We start from the raw sequence: 22,080 nt of genomic DNA on the forward strand, positions 1-22,080 counted from the left end.
TTCATCTTCAATGTCTTTGATTTTTTGGATAATGGTTGTCATCTTTGTTCAACTTCTTTAAAATAACTGAAGCTTCGCATAACTTCGTCTATTTTTCGACTTTGGTTTTAGGTTTTTTCTCTCGTAATTTCGTTTGATTAAAACAGGGAAGGAGTTTTGGGTTTTCTCAGTCGTAATTTTATTTATTAACAGAAAAGAGTAAAAATGGTATTTAAAAAATATAAAATAAACCGCCAATTTATTTTGTCCTTGAGGGCTATTAAAATCAAGAAATTGGGTATGTGAGTTATTTCAGTGATGAAAATGATTTTGCGAATCTTTATCACAAAACACTGTCCTCTACAGTTGTTTTGAACTTCGGCCCAATTTCTTGTAATTTTTTACAGCTTCGTCTCTGCAACCGTCTGTAAGCATCTCTCTCTCTCTTAGTTACTTTTTATTAGCTTCTATACTTGAATATGTGTTCAACACTTTAGCTGTAGGAGTTTATTTAACGGAACACACACAAATAAATGAAGGGGTGCGATTAAGAAATGAGGGCTAACTTTATAATATTAAAAACAAAATGAGTGGATTATAATTTTTAATTTTCATGCTATGGGAAATGGAGAGCGAAGCTGTAAGTACGTGAGCTAAGTCTCTACTGAGGTTTGAGTCCGTTTCAAAAGGATGGCGCGACCTTATTTCTGATGACACACTTCGAAGACTTCAATGTCACAGGGTAAAATCTGTCATTTCTGGTTTCTTCTTCCAGACTACTAAGGCTTTTCCCCGTCCCACTCCGGTCAAATATGTTAACATCAATAATGATCAGGCCGTTGTGCAAGACACAATCTTGGATTTCCTTCCTGAGAAGGTCAACATTGTTGCCTCAAGCAATGGACTTCTTTGTTGTCATCGTTCTCAAGAACTTGGCGAACGTGTTGACAATCTTATCTATGTTTGCAACCCCGCCAAGGAGTATGTCCAAATACAGTGGTCTAATGGCAACGATAGTCATCAATACGTTGCATTAGCTTTCAATCCGTTTCGATATCCTGTGGACGATCTGGCAAATTTCAAAGTGGTTTCCATGAGTAAGGAAGGTATGCTTAGCTGTTTGTTTCAAGTTTACTCTTCTCGATCAAAAGAATGGAGAAAATTGGATGTTTAAAAATTTGGTTATGATAATCGCATTAGTTGGCCTGATGGCCAAGTGGTTTTTGCAAGCGGAGTGTTATACTGGTTGACTAATGGAAACATCCTTGGCTTTGATGTGGAAACAGAGCAACCTTGTTTCATTAGTTTACCGGTTGAAAGGATACATAGAAGTGAAGGCCTTTGTGAAGTTTGCATTGGAGCTGTGTTCATCTGATTGTAATATCTAAGGCTGGTCTTCGAGTTTGGATCCTGGACAGTGAATCCAAATGGGTGGTTGAACATTCAATATCACTTTTAGCGATAGAGGAAGAGTGCCCGCAGTTCCTCTATACTGACGCCAAAAGAGCTGCTACTCTGGTTCCAAATAATTTACTTACTCCAACATGGATTGAACCTTTAGTTTATGAGGATGAGATTTTACTTATTAGGTTGCGATATCATTTTAGTTTTGAAAATGAAAAGCTCGAGGAAGGCACCATGATCTATCTGTATAATTTTGATACTAGAAAGATGGAGGAGCTCTTGAACATTGACAAACTGGGATCCTGCAATGGCTTCTTGAATACAGTTCCTTATAGCATGAGTTTGGCACCTCTGGGATCTGCTTAAGTGGCACTGACCTTATAGCACAAGTTTTGCCCTCTGGGATTTGTGTAAGTGGCACTGACGCCTATTTTCTACCGGCCTACGTTTTTGAAAATTCACCAGCAACTGTTTCCACATTTTGGGGTGTAATCTTATGCTTTATTTTCTGATTAATAGTAGGGTTGGAGATCTAGGAACCTTTCTGTCTAAAATCCAACTTGTGTACTCTGTTTTGTGATCATGTGTGTGGTAGTCGTATTACTACGCTTTCTGATAATTATCTTGCAGTGTATTATAGTTCTGTTCACTCAGCTTACACGTTGATCCTGATATTTATGATCACATTTCTGGTTTTCTGAATTTGGTACGCACAAAACTAACTTCTGCCACAGTGCCACTTTACCCCTGTTTTTTTTGTACTTTCAATTCAAATCATTTGGAAGGATTTGAGATTGCGATCGAAACTCTAAGCATATATAGACTACAATCCTTGACTTACTGAGTTGGCTCTGAATGATCTTCTATCTTCTGACATTTAGAAATGCAAATATTGATGTGTCTGAGTTCACTGTGATGATATTTTTGGACTGCCACAATCTTAGAAATGTAAACAACTATCATATCAAAAGGGACAAAAGGTATTTCAATCTTTGCTCTGAGACTCTTTGACGAACACTTACAAGATCGACCACCCAATAGAACAAGAAACCAAACAAACAACCAAAGAACAAGAAGGCAACGAAAGAGAATGCATCTTCAGTATTGCTGCTTCACTGAACTCTTAAACTTCAAAGCGAATCAGGTTCAAAAGAAAGGCAAATCACTTCTCTTGTATATGATAACGACAAGTAGTACCCAATCAAAACCTGAAGAAATGACACATCAAGTATGTCTCAGGTGGTTGCGCATCAATTCCTCATGGGGCAGTTATCAGATATTCTTCTTGCGCAGCTTGTTTATCTGTAGAGCCCCAGTAATTACTAGTTCAGTTAAGCTATCAAGTTTTTCCTAAAGACCTATTTAATCCCAAGAGGTATACTACGCTCAGCATTTGTTAAGTTGCCCTGAGCTTAGAGTTTGTTTGCTTCATTATGCATAACATTGAACATGAGTTCTACGGGAATCTTAGATAACAAATTAGATTGATTCAGTCTTATTAGAATGTGGATTCGCAAGATTTTGTGAAATAGTATCAAAATTTATATAGCCTAGGCCGAAGGGAAGGCGTTTGTATAAAGTCTTGGGCTAAGTAAGCCACCGAACTTAAACATCGTCACTGAGTGCCAAGATATACATACAAGAAATAAACAAAACAAAACTCTAGGGCCTAGCCACGTTATGGTATAAAATTGTAAAGGAGTTCCTTCCACAACAAACAAGTCTGGCAGACAAGACAACCCAAGTTCCATGAACATTTTTGTTTTTTTTGGAATAAAGACTAAAATTTTATTCAGTCATGAGTAAAAGAAGATACAAAAGATCCTGAATGATCTGTGAAGACCGATGACCATTTAGCTAAGTTATGGACTAGAGTATTACAACCTCTAGGTGCACTTCTAAACCAAAAAGTACTAAAGCAATCAAGTTTTGCTTTTATACTAGTAGTGATCAAAACCCAGTTCTGGTTTGCACGATGATGAACCTCCCGTAGCACTTTGGTGACTTGAGTAGAATCTCCTCCTACGAATATCTTTGTCCAGCCATCTTGAATAGCTTTGTTTACTGCAAGTTCAGCTCCCAGCATCTCAGCTTCACCCACATAACCAGTTTTGTCCTTCTTTGTACACTCTCCAATGCACTGACTTGTGTGCTCTGTCTGACAACCACAGACAATGCACAACTCCCCTTGTCACTGAAAAATGCAGCATCTGAATTCAGTTTAATCCACCCTGGTGGTGGAGCATGCCATCTTTCATCCCTATGTATTAAATTCTGACAGTGACATCACACCATTCATTTCATCTTTGAATTGCACCATTCCAACATCAATCAATATCAGGCACGCAATGTTGAAAAAATAAAGCATTTCGAACCATTAAAATAGTTTCTATAATGAAAGCAAGCAAGAGTAGTTCTAGATAACGCAGTATTATCCTCATATACATCCATGATCAAGTTTAACCAGTGATGAGATTGTAGCAGTTCAGAATCACATCTTAAAGATTGAGGGAAGGCAAACAATATTTGGGTAGACCAGGTGCAAGTAAATAAAGTGCGCGTCATATTCTCCTCATGCATTCTACACATTTGACAAGCATAGTATAGTCAATATTCAGTTTAAGCTTAATCAGATTGTCAGTAGTAGCTAAAATATTTTTTGCAAACTTCCACACAATAAGTCTGATCCTAAGGGGAACGTTCAAATTCCAGAATCTTTTATTGTTAGGTAAAGAAACTTCATTAGATCACTACAAGAAAACAGATTTTACGCCACGGCCCAAGACAGTGGGAAAAGGCCTTTCCCCACGGCTATAGACAATCGCACGACTGTGGGCTTCTTGTGCGTCAGTAATACTCTGCTGACAGTCATGACGGTCGCTAAAGCCAACCAATGGACGGTCTTTGCATTAGTCATTGCCGTCGGTATAGCCACGGATAACAACCGTTAGGTAGTCCGTCGGAAAAGATCAGTTTTGCCTACTGTCTTTGGGATATGATTAGTTGGGCTGGAGCTTGGAGGCCCCTAGGCAGTCGCCTAGTTGGCCTTGCCCCAAAGCTTGCCCTGTGAATGCAAATTGACCGTGCACATACCAACAAAATCATACTAGTTGTGGTTTGGATGGGGGCCCTTTAGTTGGGTTGGAGCATGGAGGCCCTAGGCGGTCGCCTAGTTGGCCTTGCCCCAGAGCCGGCCCTGCGTACAACAGAAGCTTCAAAGTCCAACTTCTTTTGCATGCACCCTAATTGAACCAACCAAGTTATGGAATTTGATATACTTTTCACGAACATCAAACTGCGGGTTACATACCAAACAACAGGCTGAATGACTTGGAAATTAGAATATGTTAACAATATCAGTTAAGTTCATATAAACTTCCTTTGGAGGCCAAGCTTCTTGCCTGACTCCCTGACCTATATCCTGATGGGGACTAGTTCTGGGCCGGGCTTTGAGCTTCATCCTTTAATTCTTACAAGCGAGTTGATGGTCAAAACAGAAGGTCGAGACATTTCCCATCAACTTTTTTTTTTAATCAAGTGGAAATTTTATTAATAATGATAACGAGTTTTACAAATAATTAGGACAGACATGCAACAAGCTGCGCCGCAAGTCCTTTCTGAATAGCAAATCTTATCCTTCGAAAAACAAACTCCTTAGAACCAGCTGTCATAACGATACTGTCCATAAGTCTCTCGAGGAGCTCAACATACTGTTGTTCAAAAATCCCAAAAGTGTCGAAATTGAACGGAATAAAACAATGTTGGTTAACCCTACAAGTTTCCCCATGCTTCTCTATCTTCCCTGTTGCTGCCCTCTTAGCAGCTTCTCCCACCTCAAAGTCACCAATATTCCCCAACCTTACCAACGAAGAAACTCCAGTACGTTACATCAACACATGCATGTTTTCCCTTGGAACAACTGTAAATCAAGACATCCACAGGGCGAAGTGTCGATCTGCCCTCATTCGGATCAGTGAAAAACTTAGCATAAGCCTCTTTCTTCACTTGTACCTCAGCCCTCCAAAATGCATCACACAAAATTTCTATAATATGATCATGTCGGTATTTAAAACCAGGAAAATGTCTACAATGATGCATGGTCCCCAAAAGCATCTAATCTATTTTTTTTGCATACAGGGCAAAGACCCCCATCAAAGTACAGAGGAATCATAAGACGGTACCGGAGAATGACACGATACTCCACCTATGACATACGTTGTCCAAGTCCCTCCATCGGAATAGCAAGTAGAAATTTTTTGTATGTTCCGACTACAAGCATCCAATGACTGCTTTCTGACGAGCAGATAACTCAAACTCCCTCTCAAAACTAGCAACAATCTTACCGTATGGTGATTTTTATTTATTTATTTATTTTTATGGTGAAATTTCCCATCAACTTACTGAAAAATACTACGGACTTAGCAACAAAGACACGATCAGTTCTAGCATAATCTATGGTGTGTACCTGGAAACACTATTTCAATTGCATTTGCCATTAACTAAGCTTGATCTGTGAATATTGTTTTCGGATGTTTTCCTCCCATAGTTTCCAAGAACCTCTAGAATAACCAAACAAATGAGTCTGTAGTTTCATCAACGAGTAGTCCACATCCGAATAGGACTGTCTGCCCATGGTTGTTCACCCCTGCTATTGGAGCACAAATCATATTATAATTGTTGGTGTTATATGTGGTGTCGAAAGAGATAACATCACCAAAAAAATTATAGTCGATTCTCGATTTCGCATCACACCAAAAACAACCTGATATATGGTTATCATCCTCTGTCATGAGCCTAAAAAAAAAAAGACTTGTTGACTTTTTGCTTACTTTGAAAATAACTAAGAAGACAATTTGCATCCCCTTGCTATAGAAAATCGACACGCCTTCTCTGAGCAAGATTATTAAAGTTTGTTTGAGTAATATTCAAGTTCCGGCTTCCACCTGCTTCAGCACGAAAGAAAACATATATGGCACTAAGCCCAATTCTAGCAACTCGCATATTGAAAATGTTATCTTCTTGAGAAGGTTCGATGCCTCATTGTGATCTCAACTAATGAACTCTAGATGGAGGTTCAGGTTATGATTGTGCCCCTCTTTGAAATTCGTAATGGTATAGTTTCCACCATCAGCAAGGCTAATTTCCAGCATTGCTTCACACACTATGTCTTTACTGGAGTATTTTTCTTATGGTATTCGCCTTCAAATAAACATGTTAATTGCCTTCGAGTTATATTTCTGTTTTTCACTACAAAAAAAACAGTCAAGAAACAACGGCCCATAGCTGTCGTTTATGATAAAAACATGTGCTATATTCTGTCGTTAGGGCCGTAATAAAAACCGCTGTAGTTTTTGAAAAATGACAGACCGGGGCACTTGTAATATTTAAAAAATAACGACGGCCTTTAATACTTGTAAATTAACGACGGCCGTCAGCACATATTCCTTTTAAAATTAGGCCCACGTATGTTTAGAATTTAACCACAAACTTGAGCCGTCATTTATAGGAGAGATTTTTCAGTGGTTCTCACTGTCATTTATTAATTTAGTATCTTTTTTTTTTTTTTTTTCCTGTTGTACCTGATAGAAAAACATGTATTCCTATAACTATAAAGCTATAACTAAACAACATTAACAAAATATAAAACAAGAACTCGAATCAAAGAAAAATATTTCCATTAAATACTTGAAACTTCAACTAAACAAATCTCATCCAACAACTTTGTACACAACCAAGTCTTTAAGATAACTTAAGAAAGTAATTTAGATTACATTAGTAAAAACTTTAGGCCATCTAATAGTAGATCCCACGTCAATGTCACCAAAAGTCTGTCCTCTAGCACCAAACAACTCGGCGTTAAATTCCAAGATCTCGTCCACTATGATCCGATATGCATTCTCATGTGCATCCTCTCGATCACCAAGCATTCTTCCAATGGCAACCACTCTACCCCCCATGCTTTGCAGCTCACATGTTTGTCCAGAATGTGATACCATTGGTCGCCTAGACAATGAATGACTTGTTGTTTGTGACGAACAAAATATGAAGTAATAAGAAAATCTCAATACGACAAACATGCTAACTAGCAGATTCATGTGTAAAATCAAGAGTTGTATAACAAATATATAGCAATATTTTATATTTATAGTTGATAACTTCTTGCAGACTCAACAAAGAACAAGTAAACTTGGCAGCTTTATTTATATATAAGCAAGAGGGAATTAAAGCAAAAAAATCAAGTCATTTACAACATCCCAAACACTAAAAGAAAAAGAAAAAAATCCAATGTACTAGACATATAATCTACCCCTCACTAGCTACTTACCTCTCCTTTCTTAAAATCCGAAGATCAAGCTTACACTAGTACAAGAAAAAGACTCACAGACAAGAAAGTGAAACTTTCAAAGCATAAAGGTTTGAATGTGACTTGATGCAACATGGAGATAGCATATATGTACAAGCCATCGTACTTGCAAATCAGAACAAAGAAAAGAATTAATCTTTTGCAGTAGAGATTATGATTAGAAATGAGCGTAGGAATTTAATTATTTAAGTTACTCAAAGTCGCAACATTGGCATGCTTGTGTTCCTTAGTAAAATTTGGATATAATGTAGTTCTTCAGAATAAACATTGTTAACAACTTCAGAATAAACACTATCTCTTATAAATAAAGCACATACTGACCCGCATGAAAAAGGATCTAATTTTGCGAAAGAAGACTTGACATTTGCATCTCCACAACAAATTTACAAGGAACTAATATCCAAGTTGAACAACTAATCTGAAAATGAAAGTAAAAACCTTCCTAGAACTGCATTAACACCCACACACACGGTCGATCGTCTCTTCACAAAGATTAATGCTTGCCCGGATGTTGGAGACAGAACAAACTATCAGTTGACGGTGCCTCTTGCCTTTTTGTAAGTGTATGTTTTAGAGATGAAGAGGTACCCTATAAAGTTAACAACGCTTAGCACAACCAGCACCCAGTAGAAGTAATCAATGTGGCCTCTGTTCAAATTATCCGGCATCCATCATAGCTGACCGTTCTTAGTGCTGATATTTGTGACGATTGTGACAAGTAAAGCGCTGAGATATGACTCACAGACCGAGTTTACCTTATTTATTGGTAAATAAGGGAGGCACATTTTGGATAACAAATTTTTATAGTCATAGCTTATTCTAGGTCCCATTGAAGTTGACCCAAAGAGGCGAGAGAAGCTACGGCATATACAAGGGAAGCGTTAGCTTGGGTTTCACCCCTGGGCGTTTCAAAACTAATACCGGGGACAAGTGTTGGATCTGAGGGACAATTTCTCTCTTAACTGCGTAGGAATATGAACAAAACACGTGCATCCAAACACTCGCACCTATAGGATGGTGCTACCCCAATAAGAAGTTTGTGAGGTAGGTAAGGGCTTGGGTATTTATGTCGACCCTACTCAACCCAATCTTCAACACACGAGGGCCAGACCCTTTTAATACCCCTAGCTGCATCTGACTACAAACAAGCATTTCCCTCCCTCGCATTTGCCGCTTCACACACACACAAAAATGGCAAAAGAAAAGAAAGAAATAAACATACTAGCTCTAATTGGAACATCAGCCATAATAGCAGTCACTCTCAATTTCCTAACCATAAACAAACAAAAATAATTACAAGTTCACTAATAAAGGTAATTAAACCTAATTATTATCAATATTTGTCTAACAGATATTCCACGATCAAATGCCCATGTCAATTTATTGGCATCCGAGATACTGAAATTATCTGATCAAATTATCGCGAAATCTAAAGCAGTTCATCATACAATAGCTTCAGTTCCACTAGATGAGGTGGGTTTATTTTTATTTTTTGTTATGCTAGTTTATTTTGTTTATTTATTTGTGTTTACTGTTTTATGTGATGTGTTGTGTAGGTTACTAGGTTATGTATGCGAATTGTATATCACTCTCATAACATATGTGTTTACTCTAATCAACTATTTTATGTGCTGTGTTGTGTAGGTTACGTATGCGAACTTTCAGTCCTGCACCAAGTATCTTTAAGTTTCTTTTGTGATTTATAGGGGTCAGTACATACCTATGTAGCTGTACCAGGAGGAAATAACAGCTACCTTTCAGAGTTGCACGAAGGTAAAGAGGTTCAGATAGTGGGCAATGGTGAAGCTCGGAAAGAATTGATTATAGTATGTGTTCTTAAGTATTTCAGAGTGGGATTATGCAAAGCTAACATCTTTACAATTAGCAATTTACAAGTTAAAATAGTACACTAATTTTAACCAAATACCTGATCAGATGGAGAGTTCGTAGAGATTCGCATTTGTGCTCCCGGATTAGTTCCTTGCATTGTGAGCAATGCATTCACTTGTGACTGCATCTCCATTTGTGTCTTCTTCCCATCAATCACCTGCTGTTTCAAATCATCTATTTGGCTTTGGAGTTCCAACTTTGATCTCTCTGCTTCTTCAGCTTTCTTCTTATAAGGAGCTGTAGCCATAAGAGTGGTCTTGGAGACACCACTACCCAAGCCTAGTACCCGACCCCTTCCATCCTTTCCAAAGACCTACAAACTCATTTTTACCCACATTGGGATTAATTTTAGAAGAATTGTAAAATTAATATATAAAAAGTATATATTAAACAAGAAACAAACCTCTGCAACAGGGTCATGGTCCAAATCCTTGTATTTGCTACTTTCGGTCCACGAGCAACAATTTCATTGATCTCTATCTAAAAGCGAGAACAAAAGTAAAATAAGTTAAACTTTTCCCTTGACTATAAGAATAGTAAATATATATTTCATACCATTTTTTGTCTAACTTCCTCTTAAACAAATGTTCCATTCTTTCTAGTATGAGTCACCACGAATATATCAGTTCGGGAGGGGGGATTAGCAGGATCATTAGCAACCTATGAATAAGAATATATCATCCCTTTAGTCACATGAATAAGAGCTATCAGTTCTATAGCTCATACAAAATGCATCCTTTTGCAAACATAAATTCAGTAAGATAAAATAAATCAAAAGGAAATGAGGATGAATGTAACTCTGGACAACCCATCATTTGACAGTATCGATCTAATTTCGATTCTTGAAACTGTCCCATATAAGGACCTTTTGTCATATTTACCTCTCACAGCAAACTAGAATAAAATGATAGAGAATACACTTTTCATTCAGAGAATGCATACAATAGCTTAAGCCAAAATGAGATATGAGAAATAGTATGAATATACTGGGAGCAAAAACGTTCTCATGCATATATTTTCCTTCTCCTCGCAAAAGCAGCACACAAACACAACCAAAAGTTACCTAAGCAAAAGCTAATATAAGCCAGAGTCATATGTTACCCAGCAGACCAACAACTCGAATATCCGCCTTGGATGCTCAAGAAAGTACTATCATGATTGTTTCTCCAAAGAATATATCTTGGTAAAACCTGGAAGGTTGAGCCCAAGGTCTTGGGATCAAATATTTAACTCCCACCTTCAGCGAGATGGGAATGAAGTTGTAACTATCAAAAGGGGTAAAAAAATCCAGCTCTATATACACAAAGTGAAAAAGGTAATAGAAAATGTTCTTCCAAATAATCTACAAGGTGTCAAAACCATACATTGAGAATATATATTGAACTTGAAGCAAACAAATCCAACCTATACTACTGGTTGGGAAAAATGCCAATCCTCACCTTTACATAATCTAAATGATCCAACCATAACTTGCACCTAATCCCAAATTTTTCAATAGCGTTAAAGTATACTAAGTGCATCTATCGACTAGAGAATGAAAGAGAACATCTAGAGGCACATGTCCTAATATCCACAACTGTGACCTATATGTTTAACACATCCTTAATTGTTAAAACTTGGATCGTACTCAACTAAAAGAAGGACAAAAGGATGGTAGGGAAGGGTTATAACAAGCAAACCAAGCAATGTGCTTATTTATGACCAAGAAATAACAAAAGAAAAAAGAATGGGCTAAAGCATTTTCTGTATACCTGATTGATCTTACCTGATTAATCTACAGAGCTAATGCAATAACATATTAACATTTAAGGATTCATAGTAGTATTTGACTATAACTTACCATTTCTTCTACTGTCCTGGCTGATCCTCGCCTACCTGTCGTGTGTGGATTATTCATCATTTTTCTATTTTCTTTCCCCCTTTCACGACGAAGGTATGCGTGCTCAGTTGACTCCATGTCAACAAATAGATCCCACTCTTCTTTCTTCACACCACTTTTACGATTTCGCTTTCTCTCTAGGACTGTATCATATTTGTCACAATGCTTCCGAAGAGTAGTCTTCCAATTCCTCCACAAATTATTTGCTTTGTGTAGTTGTTGGCTTCAATATTCTACTGGGACATCAAACCAGCTCTACCAAAATAGATTCAGAAGTCAGCCATATATATATATGAAAATTTATATGAAAATTTCGAATGAAAGACATACTCACCAGGATACCTTTCCACAAAAAATCTATCGCTTCTTCAGGAACAAGGGTCCATTCAGAGTATTGTGGAGGACAATGTTGCCTTGTAAGCTTCCCTATTCGTGAAGCATATTTCGCTGCATTTGGTCCAATCGCCTTCCCATCACCACTGAATTGAACTTCTATTCTCACAAGAGGTGGGGCTAAATAACAACATAGTAGATTGTTAATTATATACATATATAAGAAAAAAAATAAACTAGAGTGACAATACTTCCAAATATTAAAAATCTCACCTTCATGCTGAGGCTCATACTCATGCTCATGCTCATGCTCATACTCATGCTCAGACTCGTTATATTGCTCCTCCGACATAACCGTTCGATCAAATGTTGGATGCGACATGTATACCTAATATCATGCTCAAAACAAAACATCCATTTACTATTACTAATTATAACAATCAATTCCTCTTCACAAAACACAAAACATCCATTTACTAATTCTGACAATCAATTCCTCCAAAAGAAACTTGAAAAAAAAAATCTAAACCCAAGAACCATCTATGGTATCTACTTCTTCCACAATGTCATTTACTAATTCTGACATCATTTCCTCTTCACTCATTCTTGCCTCAAAAACCAAAGGATCCTCAAATGCGTCCACACCTTGATTCAACCTTTTTGGAGCATCCAAGACAACATACCAATTGTCCCTTGTTAGATCCTTGCAGTAGAAAAACTTGAGAAACTTCAGACGCACGAATAAATGGCTCATCATTTTCCTTATATCTTCCTTGGAACCTCCCAAGGTTAACAAATACTAAATTTGTTTCTGGATCAACCACACATCCATTTACTTTATCTCCAATCAGCACCCAATCACAATAGAACACCACTTCTTTGAAATCAGAGTAATCCACTTCAAGTATTTGCCTAATGATGCCGTAATAAGTAGCTTGTTTCTCCACGAGGTTTCGATCCTTCGCGACTTGCTCTAAAATTAGTAAAAGCATTCATTGAAACCCCACTATTTTGGGTTGACTTGGCTGTTTCGGACCCCTGCTGTACAAAACATGTATCCATTGTGCTCATATCTGTCATATGACTTGGCTTCAAAGCTTGGACCCATAGCAAGCCTTTTCAAGGTTGTCATCTTCTGATTTTGTAGTTGTTGTCTTAACCAAGGAACGTATTCTAATGGCTTTTCAGTTGCTACATTCCTTTTTCGACGTCGACCCCTAGAAGGATGAGATGTATAGGGTTCAAGGTATAACTGGTACTTCCTGTAATTTAAATAACATCTTTAGATTTGAATACATTTACATGTCAAATATCTAAAAGTAATGAAGAAAAAAAATCAAATTTTACTTACGCTTCCCATTCAGCATTTTGAGGACAATGTTGCAAAAGCCATTTGCGCACTTGTTCGTATTGCAAATTGGACAAAATGTATCTTCTCCCCTTTTTATTAGCAGTGAACTTTCCTCTTTTATGGCTTCCTTTTCTCGCTTTAGGCATGTATTCCATGCAATACCTTACTGATTCTTCCATAATGTACCGTTCCGCGATACACCCTTCTACATGTGTCTTATTCATCACGTTCCCTTTGTATATTCTCATCATCTTATTACATAAAATAAATCAGAGGCACGAATAATTTTACATATATGAATAGCGTAAAATGAGATAAATATATATCACGTACCGCTCAAAATGGTACATCCATCGAAATGGAACAGGTCCATTAGTTAGTGCCTCCTCCGCCAAGTGCACAGCAAGGTGTATCATGGGAACAAAAAATGAAGGAGGGAAGTACTTTTCAAACACACATAAAGTTTCCACAACACGTTTTTTCATGATCTCGAGCGTCTCACGGTGAATAACTTTTGAGCATAAAACATTGAAGAATAGCGACAATTGCAAGATAACAGCACGCAAAGGCTTATGCTTTTTGTATGCATGCATAAGTAAAACTCGGAGCAATTGTTGCATGAGGATGTGATAATCATGTGAATTCATGCTCTTGAGTTGAAGCTCCTCCATATTCACATGATGTTTCCAGTTTGAACTATACCCTTTGGGAACTTTCAGATCAACTAGAGTTTGACATACCAACTATTTTTCTGTTTTTGACAAAGCAAATGGAGCTTTAGGCAAGAAAATCTTACCATCCTTTTCGATAGGCCACAAGTTCTTCCTTATCTTCATTTCTTTAAGGTCTAGGCGAGCTGCAAGACCATCCTTATTCTTCTCTTTTGTTCCCATGATTGTCCCAAGGAGATGTTCAGCAACATTTTTTTCCGTATGCATCACGTCCACATTGTGTGGAATAAATAACTCCTACATTTACACAAAACTGGAAATGTTAAAATACCTAACATATTATAATATATAACACTTGTGATGCAAAAAATTTTAAACTTACCTCCCAATACGGCAAGTCAAATAATTTTGATTTCTTAGACCATGCATATGAACCATTTTCATCGTCATGTGCGGATCTTTTCCTTTTCTTGCTTAATTTTCCGTACACTGTGGGAAATGTTTCCACCCTTTCCAATACCTCAGAACCAGTCAAGCGATTGGGCTTTTTTCTATGCTCTTCTTTTCCATTAAACTGCATTTTTTGGCTCCTAAACACATGATCATCTGGTAGGAATCTTCTGGTTGCCATGTAAGCTTCCTTTTTCCCATGTAATAGTCTGATTGAGTCGGTATGTACACTACAAACTGGACAAGCATATTTTCCACCTGTTCTACTACCTGAGAGATGACCCAAAGCCGGAAAATCATGTATCGCCCATAGCAAAATAGCTTTCATAGTAAATGTTTTCTTGGTGTAGGCATCGTATGCTAGACTTCCAACTCTCCATAATTTAGTCAACTCTTGAATCAATGGTTGCAAATACACATCAATGTCATCTCCTGGGCTAGTTTTTCCGGGGATTAACAATGTTAACATTGTAAATTCTTGGGTCATGCAATAGGAGGGAGGAAGATTATAGGGAACCATCATGACGGGCCAGCAACTATAAGAATTGCTATTCATTCCAAAAGGATTAAATCCGTCTGTAGCTAGTCCTAGTCGGACATTGCGTGGCTCACTTGAAAATTCAGGCCACTTATGATTAACTGATTTCCAAGCAGAAGAATCAGCAGGATGGCGCATGTAATCTTCATCTCCAACTGAATTTGCATGCCACCTCATTTTCTCTGCAATCCACGGTATTGTGTACAATCTCTTCAGCCTTGGTGTTAATGGGAAGTACCTTAGCACCTTCCACGGAATTTTGTTCCCTTTATTCCTAAGAACAATTGACCTCCATCTACTTGCCTTACACACTGGACAAAACTCCCTAGTTGCATGCTCTTTCCAGTATAGAATGCAATCATTACGACACGCGTGGATCACCTCATAGTCCATACCCAAAGATTTGATCAGTGTTTTTGCATTATAGGTGTCAATGGGTATAGTGCTCTCCTTTGGCAAAATAGCTTTTAACATTTGGAGCAACTCCGTGAAACTATTGTCCGACCATCTATTTCTAGCTTTTATACTCATCAACTCAACTGTCACAGAAAGTTTCGTTAATCCATCTTCACACGAAGGGTATAAAGGTTGTACTGCATCTTCCTTCAATTTTTTGTAGTAATCATCGCCATGTATATCTTCTTCATTTTGTGTGTCACGTTCACCTCGAAGTTCATTCATACAATCATCTAATGACTCGGGATCTATATGGGCATCGTTAACCAAATCAACCATCCTAGGGGCTGCACTTGAAGAAGTGCTAGGAATCCCCTTTTTAAGACCACTAGTGGGCAATGGTTCACCATGAAAAGTCCACGTTGTGTATGTCTCATCAATACCAAGACGGATTAGATGGTCACTGACTTCCCGAATAGTCTTTTTCCCATTAACATTACGACATGCTACACATGGACAGCAGTACCATCCATCGTTTCCTGGTTTGTTTTGAGCAAATGTGAGGAACGATATGACACCATCAAGATATTCCGTAGAAGTGTGAGGTGCTTTCATCCATGCCCTGTTTAGGGGTACTGAAGACATTCCTATTATACAAAAGAATGAGAACTAAATATAATATTAGCAATAAGCACAAGTTCAAGCTAGCAACTGCTAAATTCCAAGACAAAATTTAATGGTATATTAATAATAATTCAAAATACTATCTATATCAATCACTAGAACGCTATATGATCAAAAGACCTCAATATATGGGGATAAACAAGATTTTCAAGTAAGTAAAAAAAACAGCTCAAATCAGTAAATAGACACCAAGACATCAACTAGAATTATGTATACAAGAGCAAGGATTAAGACCATTAATCAAAGAATTAAGACCAAAATAAATCAAAAGTACCTGTTAATTGGATGACCAAGTAAAACGTATAAATGCACCAAAACCCCCAAAATCGAAACTGCAGAACTAATAAGAAAACAAATAGAAGAATTGAAAACCGAAGATTTGATACTAAAAACCAAAAATAATTGAAAGTGAGTTCAACGTTTAGGACAAATGATAACATGACTAGTCTGGTTCAATAGATTAATTGATTAATAACATGCACAATGGCGGTGCAACAAAACACCTATGCACTACTTTATATAAATTAAAACTAATTATCCTACTTTTAATTCAATTGAAAACAGCTTGCAAGATTTATCTATTAAATGTCTAAATGCTTACCTGAGCATGCTTCAATCCTTTAGAATAACACCTTTACACCTTTACCTTCATGTCTAGTAGCAACTAGATCGGTGTTTGACAAAACCCCAAACTAGTAGCAAGCCTCAACTAATGAACTTATCGACACATCAAAAAGAGAAGGCAATGACTATATACCCCATACTCCAATTCCCAATTCAATTGTGTTGTTGTCCTCTTTGAGAAACACCCACCTAAACTTCTATATTATATCTCTCATAACTAAAGGTTAATACCCATATTCAATCCTACCAAAGATATTGATGTTCACATGGCAAATATATTATAAAAGAAAAAAGATGTTGAAAAGTAAGAATTTCTGCCAAGATAACCAACTTCATCGAGATTCCATAACTTACATATCGAACCAAAGGCGATAACTAAATCATCAAACAAGAAAATATGGAACCATCACCAGCAAGATGAACAACAAACAATTAGACTAATAAGTTGAGTCAATCTAAAGCCCTTCATAGTCAACAGAGGTAATACACATAAAAAAATGAAGGCACACCATATACATGTGAGATCCATATAATACAACATATTTATGATCAATGAGGTTAAGTAAAAATTCAGTTTGAACATACCATCTTGCAAGATGCATAACTCTTGCTACAATTATTCAAATGCAATGAAACTTAGTTCATTTGAAAACACAGATAGAGTGCTAACTGTTCTGCCTAGGTTATTATTGCTTAAATTTGACTCTAACTATGCTAAAATGCAGCTGGAAATCAGTCCAGTACACTAAAACTTCAGTTGGAACAGTCCACCTTTAGAATCCCGTAACTTCCAGCTCAGTAATCCAAACACCATAACATTGGAACCGTTAGAAAGTAGATACATAGTACTAACTTTACTGCCTAGTTCACTAAAACCCAAATCAAACTCTAACTACTACAAAATCGAGCGCGAAGTCAGTCCAGCGCAGCTTTCCTGGCAGGCTAGAATACCATCTTTGAACATGCGTAACTCGTGACTCGGATATTCAAATACTATGACACTGGAACTCTTAGAAAATAGATTCAGAGGACTAACTTTTCATCCTAGGTCACTATATCCCAAAACCCACTCTAACTAAGACAAATTCTAGTGCAAAGTCTGACCAGCGAGTCTGGTCCAGGATAGACAGCAGGACAAGCGTTCTCTAAATTATCAATTCTGAAGCAAGTGAACTACCAATATGAAACATTAGAGTGAATACATACAATTTTACATGTCCCTTGCGCACTGATTCCCATAGAGTAACAAAACAATGGAATCAACCAAGCTTTCTAATGAACATAAACAAACAAGACAAAAATCCAAATTTATTGACAACGATACCACTGTGTTACATTTCAAGCTCCAAAGATGAAACTCACACAAGGAACCTTTTTAGTTGACTATATCTAGTTTAACGACGTTGACAATAACCGACATAACTGACTCGTTCAGAAATAATTACAGCCAGAAAACAAGCTCCTCAACAATCAGCCAAAACCATTTTGTCATATCAAAACATTGTCGTGTTCTACTAGTGTCGTTAAATTCCTTGGTGTTCTATAGGTTACCGGTACACCCGAAGGAGAAGAAAAATTGAACCTAAGGTAGAATCCATACAAATCTACTAAACAAAGTAGAAAACATACCATACAAGCAATAATTAAATAATGACTAATATGCTATTTGAAAGTAGGAAAACAATAGCACTTCTTCTTTTTTATAGGTGTTTCCCCTTCCCCCTAATTCATAATGTATTAGAAATAAAAAGAATAAATAATCAACACCCATTTCTAAAATAGAACTAACAAGATCCGGAACCTATATCCTAAACCTTCATTTTCGATTTTTCTCCCTCTAGCTAAAATATCTATCTTTAATTATAGGATGAGCATAACTTTCCAAAGTAAATAATCATAGGATGAGCATACCTTTCCAAAGCAAATAGTACCTGAAATTTGTTCTTGTGCCACATTCTACCAAAACGACCCAATAAATTTGTTCTTGTGGTCACTTATGGAAAAAGCGACACATCAACCCTTTTATTTTACAAAAGCGTCTGGAGAACTCTTAGCGTGTCACTTTTGGATATAACCGACACAAACCAAGCGACACATCAGACCCTTTTTTTTTTATAGTGAACTCATCCTTCATAAATTTCATATAGAGCACCCCCATCAATTTTCTTCTCATGTAAAGTAGGATCACTCGCATGACTAAAGTCCTAAGTAGTTCCTCTATATAGGAATGTTGTCTAAGAAAAAAAAACTATTTGAGATCACAATCACTACTACAATTGTGAATACTTAACTTAGTGCTCGACAATACTAGCATCTGGTGTGCGTCAAACTTGAAAGAATTGGGGTACACATAAAAATTGTGGGTGGGTTACATGGTTAATATGTTTGTAACCTTTAAAAGTTGTGCTTACAAATAAATGTTTGTTGCCTTCTCTTTTTGGAAAACCCATCTTCAAAGCTGCTATTTCTTAAAAGCAAACAGTTTGTTTTCCATAAACAATATCCCAACAAAAAAGACCTACTATGGAAACAAATATTTCCAACAAGCAAAAGTGAGCAAGCTAAAAGGACTGTGATTTATTTTTCCCATCAATAACAAAGTTGGTAAACACAAAGTATCATAAGCATAGCATTCCATCTCAACGAGTAAAAGAAATAATCACAAGAAACGGCCCAAAACTAAAAAGGGTGTTTAACTGTTTGCTGAAATTTTATTTCTCCGAAAAAACCAAGTTTTATATCAATCATCACTTTCAAGAGAATGGGTTTCCTAACGATATTATCATATCATATCAACCCCACCAAGCTACTAAACATGCATAAAACCTGAAAAACTAGTTTTGACATAACCCAATCCTACAAATATGAAAACAAACACTCAAACCATACAAATCAAGCACACAATTAAAACCAAATTGGCTAAACCACGTATACCTAAAGCCCTTAATCATTAGTAGCTTTCAGTAATCAACATTCTATCCTTAACAATATGTTTATCAACAAGGATTCATATAGTACTCTAACAAACCATATATGCTACAAGACTCACTAGAAACATCTTTCTGCCCAAGTCTCGCTCTAAACAGCTTAAGTCTCTACATCTAAGTATCTAACTCCCTAAAAATTAACTTAAGAGGACGTTGGAAAGGAATCCAAGTTGTACGCATTACACTACCACCGAAAATTTTGTTTGAGCAACCCAACTACTTTTTTACAATGAATTAAACATTAAATTTGTAATCTTTGAGGAAAAGTTCAACCTTTTAAAAAAAATTGCAATTGGCTTAATATAATAACAGCAACAAATTTAATTTTTCGACTATTAATAGATATTAATCAAAGAATTAATATCAAAATACATAGTACCTGCTAATGGGATGATCGAGCAAAACGCATTCCACCAAAACCCCCAAAATCGAAACTCAAAAACTGATGGGAAAACAAATAGAATAATTGAAATCTCAAGAATTTGTACCAAAAAACAAAAAATAAAGTGTTAATGGTCGCAAATAAGAGTACATGATTACCTGAACTAAGCTATTGATGGCGACAGAAAGAGATGAAAACAACAATCGAGATTTCAGAATGAGCCTCACTATCTATTTTTTTCTCACACTCTGTTTAACTCTGTTTAAGAATGAGTCGGAAGAGGAGTAGTCATTATTTGTTTTGTTTTGATGAAGGCGTATTCTCTCTACTATATTTTAGTTTCTCAAAAGAATGTTTTTGTTATTTGCCATTTTGCCCAACCGAAATTTAGCGCCAAGTCTAATTTTTCGCGAAATAATACAGCGGGAATGAGCCTGTGAAGCTCCAAATTCTAATAGAAGAGTACGACGGCTATTGAGTTAAACAATGACGGATATTGGCTCCTATTTTATTACATGGGCTATTAACCGTCGTTTATGCCCGATTACAGCTGTTGTTTTTTGGCCAATTTGGTGTAGTGTTTGTTCTTAGTCATTTGATTTTTCCTTATACTAAATCCAATAGCCCTCGCATACAAATTGCAAAAATCATAGGCTTCTTCTTCCGAATCAAATGTCAGTCCAATCATACTTACGTTACTATCAGTAGAAAGAAAAGGAGAGAGACGAAATGGAGAAATGGAGGGATGAACATAAAAGAGAGAGGGAGAGATATCGCGCCCAAATATCTCACATAGGATTTAGATTCCTTATTTTGTGGTTCAATTTTCTTAATTTATTTCGGTCAGTTAGTTTCTTAATTGAGATTTTCGTCTTTGTTAAACTTATGTGTGAGGTGAGAGAAACAAATGACACATGGCTAGTTGCGGTTAGACAATGACACAATGAGCATTCTACACGGATAATTAGTAGGTCAATTTGACCTATTTAACCGACCTACTAATTATCACCATTGATTTAAATAGAGATACGTGTCCGTATGTATTGCAATGCAAATCAATGTTATCCAAATAGTGAGTTGCAATAATAAGTATAAAATGAATGTCTATATAGCACTACTTTATAGCCCAAGGAGCAAAAAAAATTCTCGTCGGTTCTAATTCTTATGATATTTTCAAAGTCAGAATATTGTTCACACCTCGAGCAAAAAAAATTCTCGTCGGTTCTAATTCTTATGATATTTTCAAAGTCAGAATATTGTTCACACCTCTTAACAGTCGTGTAAGTAGAACACCATGCACGTTACAATTCAAAACATCCTTCGATCTTCTTCCAATATTGTCTGCTAATACATAAATAATCTTCGTTAGGTTCATCGATCAACATATAATTATGGCACGTATGTTCAACATATTATCATCTCTTTTGCTTTCGTGTCCATCAATAGTGCAGTTTTTGAAGAAGTTCTCCTCAAAATGGTGCAACATTGAACTCTAATGAATTCATTGAGAATGGTCCTTACAGGTTCATAATGCAATCAAACTGTAACTTTGTCTTGTACGTCAAGCGAAATAGGACGCTATGGAATTCTGCAACTAATGGAAGGGCTACCTTACAGAACAATGGCAATCTTGTGATACACTGTAAGCATTTATTTCTCTCGCACTCTTAAACTGGTGACAGATGAAGACAACTACAACCTCCAAAGGAGCAATTAGTACCTGAAACTGCCTCGGTCTATGACCTCCCTGGACTCGGTTCGGTATTCCCGTCCTCCGCCTTAGAACCCGCAATGTCTTCTGTCTCTATTATTTATAGCAAATTAAAAACGGTGAATCAAAGTATCTAGCCTATGTGGGACAAACAACAATTTATGTTTTCAGTGGAAAACTTGCATGGCTTCTTCGGCATATCAAACAGAAAATACCAACATATATCTTCAATCCTTGAAATGTCGACGTATGGCGAGATATCGAAGAGATGCTGATCGTTGTGGGACTGGGACTGAGCTTCATAAATTTTACAGCTTCGTCTGTAAACATCTCTCTCTCTCTTAGTTAACTTTTATTAGCTTCTATACTTGAATATGTAGAAGTTTATTTAACGGAAAACACACACAAATAAATGAAGGGGTACGATTAAGAAATGA

General features: G+C 36.7%; 2 protein-coding genes and 1 long non-coding RNA gene across 7 annotated transcripts; 1 reads left to right on the forward strand and 2 right to left on the reverse strand.

Annotated features, from left to right (window-relative positions):
• The first annotated feature begins 617 nt into the window (after positions 1-617).
• On the forward strand, positions 618-2,036 carry LOC147517405 (uncharacterized). The gene is made up of 2 exons (XR_015213869.1): positions 618-1,085; positions 1,266-2,036. It is a non-coding gene; the product is annotated as an uncharacterized LOC147517405 (long non-coding RNA).
• Positions 2,037-7,041: 5,005 nt separating this feature from the next.
• LOC147517406 (uncharacterized) lies at positions 7,042-12,841 on the reverse strand. The gene is made up of 8 exons (XM_086593580.1): positions 12,533-12,841; positions 12,123-12,237; positions 11,930-12,029; positions 11,478-11,739; positions 11,403-11,419; positions 10,041-10,077; positions 9,675-9,950; positions 7,042-7,386 (listed from the first exon to the last, which is right to left on the reverse strand). Exons 1-8 carry the CDS (start codon positions 12,839-12,841, stop codon positions 7,351-7,353), a joined length of 1,152 nt encoding a protein of 383 aa, XP_086449706.1. The 3' UTR covers positions 7,042-7,350.
• On the reverse strand, positions 11,638-20,303 carry LOC147517407 (uncharacterized). Of its 5 annotated transcripts, XM_086589619.1 has the most exons (9): positions 20,091-20,303; positions 19,930-19,992; positions 16,214-16,271; positions 14,254-15,902; positions 13,534-14,168; positions 13,201-13,451; positions 12,123-13,111; positions 11,851-12,029; positions 11,638-11,771 (listed from the first exon to the last, which is right to left on the reverse strand). In XM_086589619.1, the coding sequence occupies exons 4-5, from the start codon at positions 15,898-15,900 to the stop codon at positions 13,944-13,946; spliced, it is 1,872 nt and encodes a 623-aa protein (XP_086445745.1). In that variant the 5' UTR covers positions 15,901-15,902; positions 16,214-16,271; positions 19,930-19,992; positions 20,091-20,303; the 3' UTR covers positions 11,638-11,771; positions 11,851-12,029; positions 12,123-13,111; positions 13,201-13,451; positions 13,534-13,943. The 5 variants fall into 5 exon arrangements, with proteins under 5 accessions (XP_086445745.1, XP_086445748.1, XP_086445743.1 ...); XM_086589622.1 differs by lacking the exon at positions 13,201-13,451 and having other exon boundaries at positions 12,123-12,237; XM_086589617.1 differs by having other exon boundaries at positions 13,201-14,168.
• Between the last annotated feature and the right edge of the window lie 1,777 nt (positions 20,304-22,080).

The sequence above is a fragment of the Coptis chinensis genome, chromosome 2 (assembly GCF_015680905.1).
Source record: "Coptis chinensis isolate HL-2020 chromosome 2, ASM1568090v1, whole genome shotgun sequence".
Lineage (NCBI taxonomy): Eukaryota > Viridiplantae > Streptophyta > Magnoliopsida > Ranunculales > Ranunculaceae > Coptis > Coptis chinensis.

Coding starts and splice junctions, on each gene's coding strand:
- LOC147517406 (XM_086593580.1), bottom strand. CDS start 12,841: ATGCTTTTACTAATTTTAGAGCAAGTCGCGAAGGATCGAAACCTCGTG. Junction 12,030..12,122: donor GTATGAGCCTCAGCATGAAG/GTGAGATTTTTA, acceptor GTTGTTATTTAG/CCCCACCTCTTGTGAGAATA. Junction 7,387..9,674: donor CGAACTCTCCATCTGATCAG/GTATTTGGTTAA, acceptor TTCATTGTCTAG/GCGACCAATGGTATCACATT.
- LOC147517407 (XM_086589621.1), bottom strand. CDS start 15,900: ATGTCTTCAGTACCCCTAAACAGGGCATGGATGAAAGCACCTCACACT. Junction 14,169..14,253: donor TTGACTTGCCGTATTGGGAG/GTAAGTTTAAAA, acceptor GTGTAAATGTAG/GAGTTATTTATTCCACACAA.